Source organism: Leucoraja erinacea, chromosome 1, assembly GCF_028641065.1.
Source record: "Leucoraja erinacea ecotype New England chromosome 1, Leri_hhj_1, whole genome shotgun sequence".
Classification (NCBI taxonomy): domain Eukaryota; kingdom Metazoa; phylum Chordata; class Chondrichthyes; order Rajiformes; family Rajidae; genus Leucoraja; species Leucoraja erinaceus.
This window is the reverse complement of record NC_073377.1, coordinates 63,929,527-63,943,815: the sequence shown is the minus strand read 5'-3', so window position 1 is coordinate 63,943,815 and position 14,289 is coordinate 63,929,527. Positions and strand designations below refer to the sequence as shown.

The window sequence follows — 14,289 nt, the reverse complement described above, 5'->3', positions numbered from 1 at the left end:
GTCTTGGAAACACAACAATCCCATTATAGCAGAAGTACTTGTAATGAAAACTCCCATTTTATCAAAATTTACTCCAACAGTTTAAAACATTTCCTTGGAATGGTGTATCCAAATGTTTACAATGTTATGCCCTCTGGCTGGCTAATGATTAGAATCATATTTTCAATGAAAAGTTATTTCCTGATTTCACAAATGGGAGGTAGAGATTATATGCCTGGGACTCAGAAACAGAATATTCCAAGAAGTGCTTTGTATCATGTTGAAGATAAGACTAGTACCTAGCTTCAGAAGAATATCAATGAAGTAGACTACATGCAGATCGACTCAACAAAATCCAAGCCCTTATATTTAATCATAATAAGAAATTAAGGGGACATTACTTTCACATTCATAACCCATGGTAAAACTCATAGTAAGGTCTCTATTGTAAAATTACACGCCTTTTCTTCAGATAAGATAATTGACATTAAAATTAATTGTAGATATAATTACTGGTAATTTAAAAAAACACATTTTTGGCTATTCAAGTCGCTAAATGATGGGATTATATAGTTCATAATTTTTTGTTGTGTATTTTGAGCTGTTTTCATTTTCTGTTGATATTGTCTGATTTTCTTTAATGGTTTTCTGTAGATTATATTTATCTTTTATTTGTGCCTATATGTTTTGATTTGTAACCCTATAGCATAACTCTTGTAATAGTCTTGTCACTGCATACAATTTTAATTATTTATTTATTTTTATCCACAATCATTTCCACAGTCTAACGATTTGAGTTATAGTAGCATTGTAGAAAAGAACCATATTAATTTCTAGCTTATGCACATATTGTCTACAACCTCGTGAGGATTTTCAGATTTTAACACAACCATGGTTGACGCAGTATTTTTGCTTTTAGGGGCATGATCAAAGCTCATCCTTAGCTCAGCACTCAATTGAGCTGACTCTCCCCAAACACCTTCCATTTCATCGAGATCTACTTAGATATGCCAAACTAATGGAATGGTTAAAGAATACTGATCGTGAAAAATATGAAGGCTTGAATAAGGTAGGACTTGAAATGAACTTTTACCAACTTTTTTTGATTATTGGATGTTAACTAAAGAGCACTTGGCTGTCATTTGCGCCTCATTTACGCGTCATATGTCAAATAGGTCGACGCGTCGTTACGCGAGACGTCGCGCGCAAATCAGGTGTCATCATGCCGTCTGGTGCGCGTGACGTCATTAGAATACCCCGCGGCGCGCGGCGACGCATGGTTACGCACGGTGATGTAACCATGCTTCACCATGCGATACACGTGAGACGTCGGGACGCAGCGTGCGACGCCAATGCGTCAGTGTGCGTAACCAATGCGTCAGCGTGCGTACACGATACGTCACTCAGGTGGCGCGCGAGGATTTCGTGCAGCATGATACCGCGCGCAACTCCACACTCCTCCACACCTCTCCATGCATCCGTCCCGAGCTACCCACACGCTACCCGTGCGTCACAACGTGACAACCACATTTTGGGAGGTTGCGTAAATGGCGCGCAAATGACAGCCAAGTGGGACTGGCCCTTTAGGTACAATAATTTGGCAGTGCATTTATTTTGCCTCCTTGCTCATTGCTTAAATATATTTGATGATATATCTAAGATAACCAGTCTAAATTGTGCCAATATTGATACTGATCTCTTTTCTACCAGCTGATATATTAAACATTGTTCTACCGCTATATTAATAGCAAAAGGATAACGAGGGATAAAATTGGTCCATTAGAGAGTCAGAGTGGACAACTATCTGCAGAGCCAAAAGAGATGGGGGAGATATTGAACAGTTTCTTTTCTTCGGTATTCACCAAGGAGAAGGATATTGAATTATGTGAGGTAAGGGAAACAAGTAGAGTAGCTATGGAAACTATGAGGATCAAAGAAGAGGAAGTACTGACACTTTTGAGAAATATAAAAGTGGATAAGTCTCCAGGTCCGGACAGGATATTCCCTAGGACATTGAGGGAAGTTAGTGTAGAAATAGCAGGGGCTATGGCAGAAATATTTCAAATGTCATTAGAAACGGGAATAGTGCCGGAGGATTGGCGTACTGCGCATGTTGTTCCATTGTTTAAAAAGGGTTCTAAGAGTAAACCTAGCAATTATAGACCTGTTAGTTTGACTTCAGTGGTGGGCAAATTAATGGAAAAGATACTTAGAGATAATATATATAAGCATCTGGATAAACAGGGTCTGATTAGGAACAGTCAACATGGATTTGTGCCTGGAAGGTCATGTTTAACTAATCTTCTTGAATTTTTTGAAGAGGTTACTAGGGAAATTGATGAGGGTAAAGCAGTGGATGTTGTGTATATGGACTTCAGTAAGGCCTTTGACAAGGTTCCTCATGGAAGGTTGGTTAAGAAGGTTCAATGGTTGGGTATTAATGGTGGAGTAGCAAGATGGATTCAACAGTGGCTGAATGGGAGATGCCAGAGAGTAATGGTGGATGGTTGTTTGTCAGGTTGGAGGCCAGTGACGAGTGGGGTGCCACAGGGATCTGTGCTGGGTCCACTGTTGTTTGTCATGTACATCAATGATCTGGATGATGGTGTGGTAAATTGGATTAGTAAGTATGCAGATGATACTAAGATAGGTGGGGTTGCGGGTAATGAAGTAGAGTTTCAAAGTCTACAGAGAGATTTATGCCAGTTGGAAGAGTGGGCTGAAAGATGGCAGATGGAGTTTAATGCTGATAAGTGTGAGGTGCTACATCTTGGCAGGACAAATCAAAATAGGACGTACATGGTAAATGGTAAGGAATTGAAGAATGTAGGTGAACAGAGGGATCTGGGAATAACTGTGCACAGTTCCCTGAAAGTGGAATCTCATGTAGATAGGGTGGTAAAGAAAGCTTTTGGTGTGCAGGCCTTTATAAATCAGAGCATTGAGTATAGAAGTTCGGATGTAATGTTAAAATTGTACAAGGCATTGGTGAGGCCAATTCTGGAGTATGGTGTACAATTTTGGCCGCCTAATTATAGGAAGGATGTCAACAAAATAGAGAGAGTACAGAGGAGATTTACTAGAATGTTGCCTGGGTTTCAGCAACTAAGTTACAGAGAAAGGTTGAACAAGTTAGGGCTTTATTCTTTGGAGCGCAGAAAGTTAAGGGGGGACTTGATAGAGGTTTTTAAAATGATGAGAGGGATAGACAGAGTTGACGTGGAAAAGCTTTTCCCACTGAGAATAGGGAAGATTCAAACAAGGGGACATGACATGAGAATTAAGGGACTGAAGTTTAGGGGTAACATGAGGGGGAACTTCTTTACTCAGAGAGTGGTAGCTGTGTGGAATGAGCTTCCAGTGAAGGTGGTGGAGGCAGGTTCGTTTTTATCATTTAAAAATAAATTGGATAGTTATATGGATGGGAAGGGAATGGAGGGTTGGTTATGGTCTGAGCGCAGGTATATGGGACTAGGGGAGATTATGTGTTCGGCACGGACTAGAAGGGTCGAGATGGCCTGTTTCCGTGCTGTAATTGTTATATGGTTATTGTATATTTGTTTTTGTTAGTCAGCAGTAAGCTAGCTCATGTATTTTGATAAGCCCTGAATTACATCAAAAACAAAGTTGTTTCATGGGCATGGCAGGATTGGGCGCAAAATCTCCTGCACTTCCTGAAATCTCAGATTGGCAGCGCCTTCTGCACCCTGGCAGAATGTGCCAGCTAGCAGCCTTGCTGGAAAGGGTGTGGCACATTGTTGGACTCCTGTCCATCTCCCATTCATATCACTTCTCCCTCTTTGTGCAATCCACCAAACCGCATTGTAACCGGCAGATAAAGAACTGCTGACCAGATTAACGAGTAATTGGTTTGTTGGTAATTCAAGATTAAGATGATTCAATGTAACATTTAAAACCATAATTCAAGAGGGCAGAGGACAGCCTCCGGGCATTTTGAATTATTGATGGCAGAAATGCTGAATAATTTACATGCACAGGTGATGCATCATACAGATTTGCAATGGAAATAAAAGAATATTATAGGAAAGCAAAAGAAGGCTAAATAATGGTAGCTAACTACGCCCATCTATGTTCTGTCATATTTTATTCACCTTAGCTTGTTGAAAACATACTATCTTCCAAAGATTAATTAAAACATCCTTTAGGTTCTTGAACAGGAAGGAAATATAATTTTTCTTTTCAATGTATGAACTTTCCATGGTTAATATAGATGTAACGTTGCATGGAATTCTAAAACTAATTTGAAAAATTGCATCAGCAGAGGCACCCAAGGTGATGCTCATTATGATTTGAACTTGGGTCTAAATTTCAAAAATGGGTTTTTGCTCATTAATGGACACACGACATGTATTCTTTGGGATAAAATAAACCACGGGAATCCCAGGTGAAGGCTACATAGGGCTAAAGAATAAAAGCTAATTGTTGAACATCATGAATGAGGCAATTGTGCACAATGACCATTAGGCATAGCCAGTTGATGGATATTTTCTGATATGACTTGCTGGCAATGGTAAAGATTTAAGACGTAGAATTTAAATGCAACCGCAAAGTAAGGAAGGATTTCTCCTCCTAGCAAGGAATGTAGATCAGAAGACTCATGGCAAGATGAATGATGTAAAACTTCAAATTTAATTGATCTGAAGATTGACGACCACATGGTATTATTGATTATAGGCACAAGAGCTGCTTTAAATTAGTTGCATCCAATATAAAGAAGCAATTGTTAAAACAAGTTAGTCACCATCTGTTAGTCGGAGGTCCAAGAGGCAATGACTTCTTCCTGTTGTGTTCTGTTGACTACAATTTCACTTCCTGCTGAATTGTGCCTTCTCTCATACTCCTAACTTAAATGCTTTATTTTCTTTGAATATAAAGAAAAAAATAGTATATTAAGCTATTATATCTATTCAGCCCTCGTTTTATTTGATATTGGGTCTGTTCCTTCTTTCTCAGGCTTGTGTACACTTCATGTGGGACTTTCACAGCGTCATTCACCTTTTGTCACTGTCTTTACTTTAGTGATAAGGCATCAAGTTCTTCCATTGTTCTGTGATTCCTAATTCGGGTATTGGGAATTATTACTTGCTCCTACATTGCTTGCAGATTTAGTTAATATCTTATTCCTTAGACCTTTGCATCAAAAAGATAATTTTCAAATCCAACAGGGAGGCCACTGATAAAATGAGCAAATATGGAAAGAAAACCTTAGTTTTCGTGCAGGTGAAGTGCCTGACAATGGAATATTTAATTTGAGTCAGCCTTCCAAGGCAGAGGTTGGGTTCTGATAACTAGTTGGTTTGACATTGGAAGTTTGGAGTAGGAGTCTTTAGACAGAGTTGGAATCCTTTGCATGCAGTTCTGGACAAATATTGGACGTCACTGCTTCATCAGATGGAATTGTTCAGACAAGAAGGTAGTGAGATGCAAGATTTATATTTCTGCTTAATTTTTGTACCTCCATAATAAGTCGTCAGCAAATTGCACTTCAGCGCACCGAATGTGGTTAAATGGAATTTGTCACTGCAAGGTGGCAGCTTACATTATTACATCAACCAAAACTTTTATTTTTATTCTGCAGGTTAATTCTTAACTCTTATTGCTTGACCTGAATTGTTTACTCAATGTGAAAATGTAGTGCCTTCATATACTTGCATCTATATTTACATATTATCTTGTAAAATTGAGTGCAAATATATTGTCTGCTTTTCTTTTTCTTTGCAGAACTATGTAGATTATATTTCCAGGCTGTATGAAAGGGAAATTAAGGAATTCTTTGAGGTTGCAAAGATCAAAATGACTGGAACATCAAAAGAAGGAAAAAAGTTTGGTAAGTTGAATCTTTTACTTGGAAGGAATGGTTTCAAGAAGTGAAGTCCTTTGCAGGTGAAAACAAATCTTACCTCCAAATCTTACAAAGTGAAGAGACTTGTAGGAAGGCAGATGTTTCTTCACTGACATTTATGTTTTTATAATTCTTCCTTTTGCTGTGTGATGCGATTTCTTGTTTAGTTATGCTGATATTTGTTTTTTTTCTTGATTACTTATCAGTTTTTACAATATCTGTTTAAATTGACTTAAAATCTGTCACTATGAATAAAAACAAGTTTGGAAATTAGATATGGATTCAGCTGAATAGTCAAATATTGAGTAATGTTTATGTAGCAAAACGGAGAAATAAAATAGTAATTTTTTATATGGGTTATCTTTAATTAGATGTTGCAGATCTGTCACCTCACCTTTTATTTATTTATGAATCAAAGTAGATTAATATGATATGATGCAACTCTTTGTGTGACGCCAAATCAGTGTAAACTTTCAGGACATTTGGTTATATTATTTTTACTAATTTCTCATTATAATCGTTTGCCTGTGTAGATTGTGAATATACAAATGATTTTTGCAGCAGTGTAATTCTGCTACAGTCCCAATGATTTCTATAAGTCTTTGTCTTTTTTTTCTGAATTTGAGTGGTGATACAATGGACTTTGCTTAATTTGGGTTCAAATCTGTAAAGATTTATTAAGAAGAAAAAAAGAATGAAATTCAGCAAGTTGATATTAAACCAAATTGAATTTGATTTAAAAATGTTTGACCTTACAAATTGTATTTTTATTCTTAGCAAGAGTTGCCTTTTAGGTTTCAGTGGTTGAAGAAAATCAATATCAGACATGTTTGTAATTACATGTTTCTAAGATTTGTAATTAAATAATGTTAATAATGTTTTGGCTAATTTGATTAGGAGTCGTTTCCAAGATAATAGGATGCTAACCACTCAGAATTATAGCCTTGGTTTAAGTCCTGTTCTCTTTGCTGGCTCATTTGTACCTACTCCCCATGGCCTGCTTGCTTTTCATAGTAATGTGCCTTCCTCTGCTTTATATGTTTATCAGCTCAAAACCTAACTACCAAACTTTAACATGTCGCATTGGTGCCCTTAGAACAAAAAATATTATCTTAGTTCTTTTTATCACTCTCCTGATAATAATTTTAAATTGATAATAGTCCTCCTGGTCCTTATTGCTGAATATTATGTATAAATTAATTTTGCCAAAGGCCTGCAAAGTTTTTAATATGTCAAAATGGTCCAATGAAAATGGATTTAGAACCCCAATTCTCATCTGTAACTCATTTTCTTATCCCCACCATTAGCCCAGTGATCAACACCATGCAGTTCCCTCAGATATCAAGTAGAAGAGTTAAACCATTGGGTTTATTATATTGAAATATGTCTATTGTACTGGAGGCAGGAATATTGTGAGTTTTCATCTATAGGAGATAAAGCTGTTGGGTCACTTAATCTTTTCAGAAGGCCAAGAAAGCAAGTGAAGTAATGAGTTGTAATTCTAATGATTCTGATTTGGAATTAAGCCATTTTCAGACTGCTGTGTTCATTTTCATCTCCATTGCAAAATAAAATGCAGAATAATTATAGAAATTTGAAGGGAGAATCACAAGACTGATTAAAGTAACGTTGATGGGCATCTCGACGAAGGGAGAGCTGGAGGAGGTAATCATGATTTTAAGGGATAGGTTTAAGTTTATTATTGTTGCGTGTTACAGTGAACATCTTTATTTTGCTTCTTATCCAAATAGATCAGATATGCGATATATAAATATAGTCAGTTTGAACTCGAGTACAATTGGCAGAGCAAAGGCGAAGATTCAGAGTACAGAATATAGCTCTCAGAATTGTAACAAATCAGTTCCTTACACAATGAATGGATATCTTCATGCAGTACCATAGGTAAATCTGTCAGAAACCAGACTGGTTTGGTACAAAGGAAGTAAAGGAATCAAAAGAAATATATATATATTATGTGTGAGGGTGTGGCAATTGAAATAAGATCAAGAGCTAGTGATAGTGAAATTGAAAACCATTACAGAGTTTATAAAATGATCAGATTTATCCGGAAATACAGCGAAGAGTATTGTTTAATATTAATTTGTCTTTGGTTAGACAATAGGGTGTTTTTCCAAATCTTCACAATTCACTTCTCCAAAACCCATATTCATCTTGAAAACTTCTTTTAAAATCTCCCTTGGGATCTTTAGTTTAGTACCCCAGGTCTTCCCTGAGGATAGTTGTAATATAAGTAATGTGCATGTCAGATTGAATTTGTCAGGATAATATCTGTTAAAAGTAAACATGAGTGAATTAGTACATCTGTACCGCAGTGTGCTTTGCTGATGTGTAAAGTAATATACAATGTCTTGCAGGCATGTGCATCTCTTTCTGCCTAGTAGCTAACAAATGTAATTCTTCTGCACCGTTTCTGCCAAAAGCATACATCTTAACCTATCTTTGTGTTTTGATGCCTGCAATCTAATCCCGTGCAGCCACACTACCTCGAAAAGAGAGTGCTGTCAAACAGGATATAGAAAGTGAGTATTGCTTCCTTTGCAAGCTGCTGCCTAATAACCTTAATGAAGACATTAACAACTTAATCATGTTTAACAATATTCACTATTGCTTTACTAAATTGAAGGTTTACGTACTTGATTTAAAGTAATTCTGTGAAAGTTCACTATCTTTAAAAATAAATTATGCTGTCACTTTCTTGTTTGGACAATGAAAATGGTGGCTTTTTAATATGTGGTGTATTATTTCAATCCAGCCACTCCACTTTCCTCCCATGTTCAATTGCATGTAAATTAGCTATTTGTATTGGTCTACCATGGTGCAGGAAGAAATTTGCACATTGGGTTTACAACATGGTAAGGCAATTAGCAAATATTTTTGTGTATGTCTGTGCCTTACAATAATCTTGCATGAATTGAACAAACTAAGCACAACTTCTGATAATCATGGGCCCCAAGTTGATTCTTGGTAAATGGAAAATAAAATTGTTATGGAAGCTTTCTTCTGAAAGTTGGTGGAATAATATTTAGTGTAAGTATTTACAGGCATTTTAACCTTCTCATAGTTAACCCAAAACATGTTAATGACCGGTTAACCATAAACTTAAAATAACCATCTATTTTTCAATGGAAAAAGGGCTTTGTTAAAAAGATTTTGGGGAAAAAATCAGTTCCTTGTGGATTCTAATTTATCAATATCAATTTTATTCGTCACTTGCACATAAAGTTTCGTTTACCAGCAGCGGTACAATGAAAAAAGAACGCACAAAAACAAAATAAAAATTTAACACAAACATCCACCACAGCATTCATCACTGTGGTGGGAAGGCACAAAATTTGGCCAGTCCGCCACCATTCCCCCGTGGTCGGGACCGCAACCCTCTGCAGCTGCGGGTGTCCAGATGTTCAGACAAGGTAAAGTCCAGGTAAGTCCTGAATCGGTGCTTCCCCACCAGAGACCGCGGCTTCAGGTTGTTGTAGGCCGCAGACCGGAGGTCGAAGATTTAAAATTCCCGTCGCACCGCAGCCAGAAGCACCGCATCTCCTCTCCAGAGGTCCCAGGCGAGGCACCCCGCTCCTGATGGTATGTCCCCGCCGCGTCCGCGGTAGAAGTAGGCCGCGGGCCGGCGGTTGGAGCTTCTTCTCCTCCTGGGTCCCCAACGAGGGATTCCAGATTGTGGACGCCACGCCAGCTGGAGACTGCGGCTTCAGGCTGCCGCAGTCCAGTGAATGGAGCGCTCCCCTCCGGCGAGCCCCGGCGAGGGCTCGCCCGCTCCATGACAAGAGTCCACGCTGCGCCCACCGCTGAAGCCCCGGGCACGTCTCCAGGAAAGGCCGCAACGATCCTCGATGTTAGGCCACGGGGGAGGCGACATAGAAAACATCGCCTCTCTGTGGAGGAGGCGACCAAAACGGTTTCCCCCTTACCTCCCCACACCACCCCCCACACAAGACACACATAGGAACATTAAAAACATACATTAAAAACACAAAAAAACAAAATAAAGAAGAAAAAACTAGCACGCTGCTGGCAGGGCTGCCGGCTTGCAGCGCCCCCACCGACCGAGGTTTAAAAAACTGGATCACAAAATGTTATTGCTATTGTACTAAATGATACAGAAATTGTGGGGGGGGTTTTGGTATTGACAGTTGTATTTGATTATTAAAGGTATGTTTTGAATATTTCATGAATTAATTTACAACTAAAATCAGGCTGTTCCAAATCTTTTAAATGAATATTGTAAAGAGTTAAGTTGTTTTAATGTTCTCTGGCCTGTCTTGCTGAACAGTAATGGTCCTGGCATGAGCCAAGTTTTAAACATTAGAAGATTAAAAATATCTCAGATAAGCACTTAAACCTGGAATGAATGATGCAGTGTTTTTGTGTCTTTGAAATTGGTTTTAATCCCACTTGGTCATAAAATACAACAGAGCTTTTGTTCCTGATAATGCTCTGTTTAATACAACATTTATCTTTGGTTGTATCCACCCCATAGCGCAATTTGTTTACATCATACTCTTATGTATTAAAAATATCTTGGATCTAAAACTTCCAAACAGGACTAGACGAATTTGTGAAATTGGCAGTGAAGACAATTGAGGTGATTCTACAGCTAATTCCTAACTAGAAGACGGAGATCTCCAACCCGCATTCCCAACACAGTGGGACAGACGCACACACACACATTTCCATTTTGAAGTGTTCCCTTCTATTAGAGAAAATATAAATATCACTTATGATTATTGAACAAAAGATCACAATTTTGCTATCAATAATTGGTGAAAAATGTTCCATTACCTGTCGCATGCTATCATTTGCATGCAATGATGCTTATGGGGAGCTGGGATTGGCTACATTGTTCTTGCAGATATCTTGTGTAGGTTGTTTGAGCCAAATGATGCCACAATACTATCATTCTAAATATTTCTGTTTTTGTTTGATTTCTGGAAAGATCCATTTGTCTTTTGCATGTTATCAATACAATGTCCATATTCCCATCTTTTTTTTTAAATAAAAAAGGCAATTTAGTGCACGTTTGCTCAGTTATGGTACTCCACTCACTTGAGTCAAAAGGCTGAGCATTTAAACTTTGCTACAGTGATGTGAATACATAATCTAGGCTCTGTCTCTGCAGTATTGAGGAGTGCTGCAATGCTGACATACCATCTTATTGTGAAAGGTGTTAAGCCAAGGCTTTATTTTGTCATTTTGGTGGATGCAAAGGGTCTGATGCAAGGGTTGCTTTAAAAAACAAAAAAGTAATCTAGCTCTCCAAATCTTGCAGGATATATATTCGTAAGTAAGCGTCACCAGAATAAATTACGACACAGTAGAGAAATGTACCTTAAAAATGTGTGTTGGATTCTCAAACCATGATTATAGATTAGAGCGAAATTCTGATGTGCTATTTTGTCTTTGATACTGTAATATTTTACTCCGCCTCAACTTCCATAAACAGTGACTTTCCAACCCTTCCTTTAAAATTGAGGCTTTTATTATTTTATTCCGCTCAAATTAATTTGTCTTTATGGTTGCCATTTTGTAAAAACATCTGTTAGCTTTCGGAGAGATAAGCCTAAGTACAACAGTGTCCGATAAAGATTGTTTTTGTATGGCTCCACGGCCTCGTGCCTTTCTTAACAAGATTCACTGTACTGGTAATGTTTATTTTGGATGTATAGATTGCACTGAATTAGGAGAAAACCTGGCAATGTATGCCTTCAGGTTTATGAAAATAATTGGCACTTAGAGTATGAATTGTTAGATGCTTAGGAATCCATAGATAAAGTTCCTAAAGGCTTCTGTTTTATCAGCAAACATTTAAAAAGAAACCTGCATTTGCAGGAAATCTGGAATAAAAACAGAAAATGGTAGAAACATTCAGCAGGTGAGACAACGTCTATGAAAAGGGAAATAGGGTTGATGTTTCCCCATAGTTCCTACATTTTATCATTTTATTTTCCTATGGCTCTCTCCTATCTGCCACTTCAACCAACTTACTTCCCCTCTTTCCCTGTTCTGCCAAAGGATTTTAAACCTGAGACTTTCTCTTTTCACACATGCTGACTGACATGCCAAGTATTTCCAGTATTTACTGCTTTTCTTTCAGATTCACAGCATCTGCATTTTTTGTTTTATTTCCATCAAGAAAATATTTTTAACTCTGAATATTAAGAATAGACTAGAATTAGGTTTGTAAATTTAACAAGAACAGCTCTCTTCAAAGTGTTATTAATGTGCAACGTAGCAAAGATGAGCAGGAAGCAAGAGGATTGGGTAATGTTTAAAGAGCAACAGAAGATAACTAAAAAGGCAATAAGGCGAGAAAAGATGAGGTAAGCTAGCCAAGAATATAAAGGAGGATAGTAAAAGCTTCTTTAGGTGTGTGAAGAGGAAAATAATAGTTAAGACCAAAGTTGGACCCTGCTAGAGGCAGGAAACATGTTCCCGATGTTGGGGGAGTCCAGAACCAGGGGCCACAGTTTAAGAATAAGGGGTAAGCCATTTAGAACGGAGATGAGGAAACACTTTTTCCTCACAGTGAGTTGTGAGTCTGTGGAATTCTCTGCCTCAGAGGGTGGTGGCGGCCAGTTCTCTGGATACTTTCAAGAGAGAGCTAGATAGGGCTCTTAAAGATAGCAGAGTCAGGGGATATGGGGAGAAGGCAGGAACGGGGTTCTGATTGGGGATGATCAACCATAATCGCATTGAATGGCTGTGCTGGCTCGAATGGTCGAATGGCCGAATGGCCTACTCCTGAACCTATTGTCTATTGTTCTCAGTTCTTCGGCAAAGATGAGTTTCACTTGTATGAATGGTATTTTCTCAACATTGAGTGATGGTGGTTTTAATTTTGGTTCAATCACTTAATTAATACTTTTTACTAAAAACCATAAACTCTGCATAAAACTAATATTGCCTAGGAAAAAATATGTTCCACTTCATTTGAGTTATTTTTAAATTATCCCTCAGAAATATATATATATATATCATATGTAGCTGTACTAATTTTAAGTAGCTGGCAGCGAGCAGTCATGCATGCTGGACAATTCTGGGCCAATGGTTATGTTGAATTATCGTCTAAAATGTCAATAAAAATTGTGACACTGAATTTCAATGTCTGATATTCTAACCACACGACTAATGTTTGAATATGGCACATTTTGAGACCCGAATGCAGTATAATGTTGGTATCATTAACTTAGATTTATTGGCCTGCAGGTCTTCATGGAAGTTCTGGAAAGCTTACAGGTTCTACCTCAAGCCTCAACAAGTTGTCTGTTCAGGGATCAGGAAATCGTCGCTCTCAGTCATCCTCGCTGCTTGACATGGGGAACATGTCTGCCTCAGACCTCGATGTAGCTGATAGAACCAAATTTGATAAGGTGTGTAACATAGTTAGTTAACATAATGAATACTTGGTTTTCCAGAACTTATTTTGTGTAGTGTTTGAACCCAAATACAACATGCATGTGTGTTATTAAAATGCTATTATTAGATGCTTCCATTGAATGGTTTAGAAACATAGAAACATAGAAATTAGGTGCAGGAGTAGGCCATTCCGCCCTTCGAGCCTGCACCGCCATTTAATATGATCATGACTGATCATCCAACTCAGTATCCTGTAGCTACCTTCTCTCCATACCCTCTGATCCCCTTGGCCACAAGGGCCACATCTAACTCCCTCTTAAATATAGCCAATGAACTGGCCTCAACTACCCTCTGTGGCAGAGAGTTCCAGAGATTCACCACTCTCTGTGTGAAAAAAGTTTCTCCTCATCTCGGTTTTAAAGGATTTCCCCCTTATCCTTAAGCTGTGACCCCTTGTCCTGGACTTCCCCAACATCGGGAACAATCTTCCTGCATCTAGCCTGTCCAACCCCTTAAGAATTTTGTAAGTTTCTATAAGATCCCCTCTCAATCTCCTAAATTCTAGAGAGTATAAACCAAGTCTATCCAGTCTTTCTTCATAAGACAGTCCTGACATCCCATGAATCAGTCTGGTGAACCTTCTCTGCACTCCCTCTATGGCAATAATGTCCTTCCTCAGATTTGGAGACCAAAACTGCATGCAATACTCCAGGTGTGGTCTCACCAAGACCCTGTACAACTGCAGTAGAACCTCCCTGCTCCTATACTCAAATCCTCTTGCTATGAAAGCCAACATACCATTCGCTTTCTTTACTGCCTGCTGCACCTGCATGCCTACCTTCAATGACTGGTGTACCATGACACCCAGGTCTCGCTGCATCTCCCCCTTTCCCAATCGGCCACCGTTTAGATAATAATCTGCTTTCCCGTTTTTGCCACCAAAATGGATAACCTCACATTTATCCACATTAAACTGCATCTGCCAAACATTTGCCCACTCACCCAGCCTATCCAAGTCACCTTGCATTCTCCTAGCATCCTCCTCACACCTAACACTG

At 38.4% G+C, this 14,289-nt stretch overlaps 1 protein-coding gene across 2 annotated transcripts in view; it reads left to right on the top strand.

Moving 5' to 3' along the window:
- Positions 1-14,289, top strand: part of exoc1 (exocyst complex component 1) — a 66,155-nt gene that overhangs the window by 35,591 nt on the left and 16,275 nt on the right. Inside the window, exons 9-12 of one of the 2 annotated variants that reach the window (XM_055635883.1) lie at positions 899-1,048; positions 5,722-5,827; positions 8,338-8,382; positions 13,082-13,245. In XM_055635883.1, the coding sequence (XP_055491858.1) occupies positions 899-1,048; positions 5,722-5,827; positions 8,338-8,382; positions 13,082-13,245 (465 nt within the window). The remainder of the gene's footprint in view (positions 1-898; positions 1,049-5,721; positions 5,828-8,337; positions 8,383-13,081; positions 13,246-14,289) is intronic. The other variant, XM_055635892.1, reaches the window with a different exon arrangement.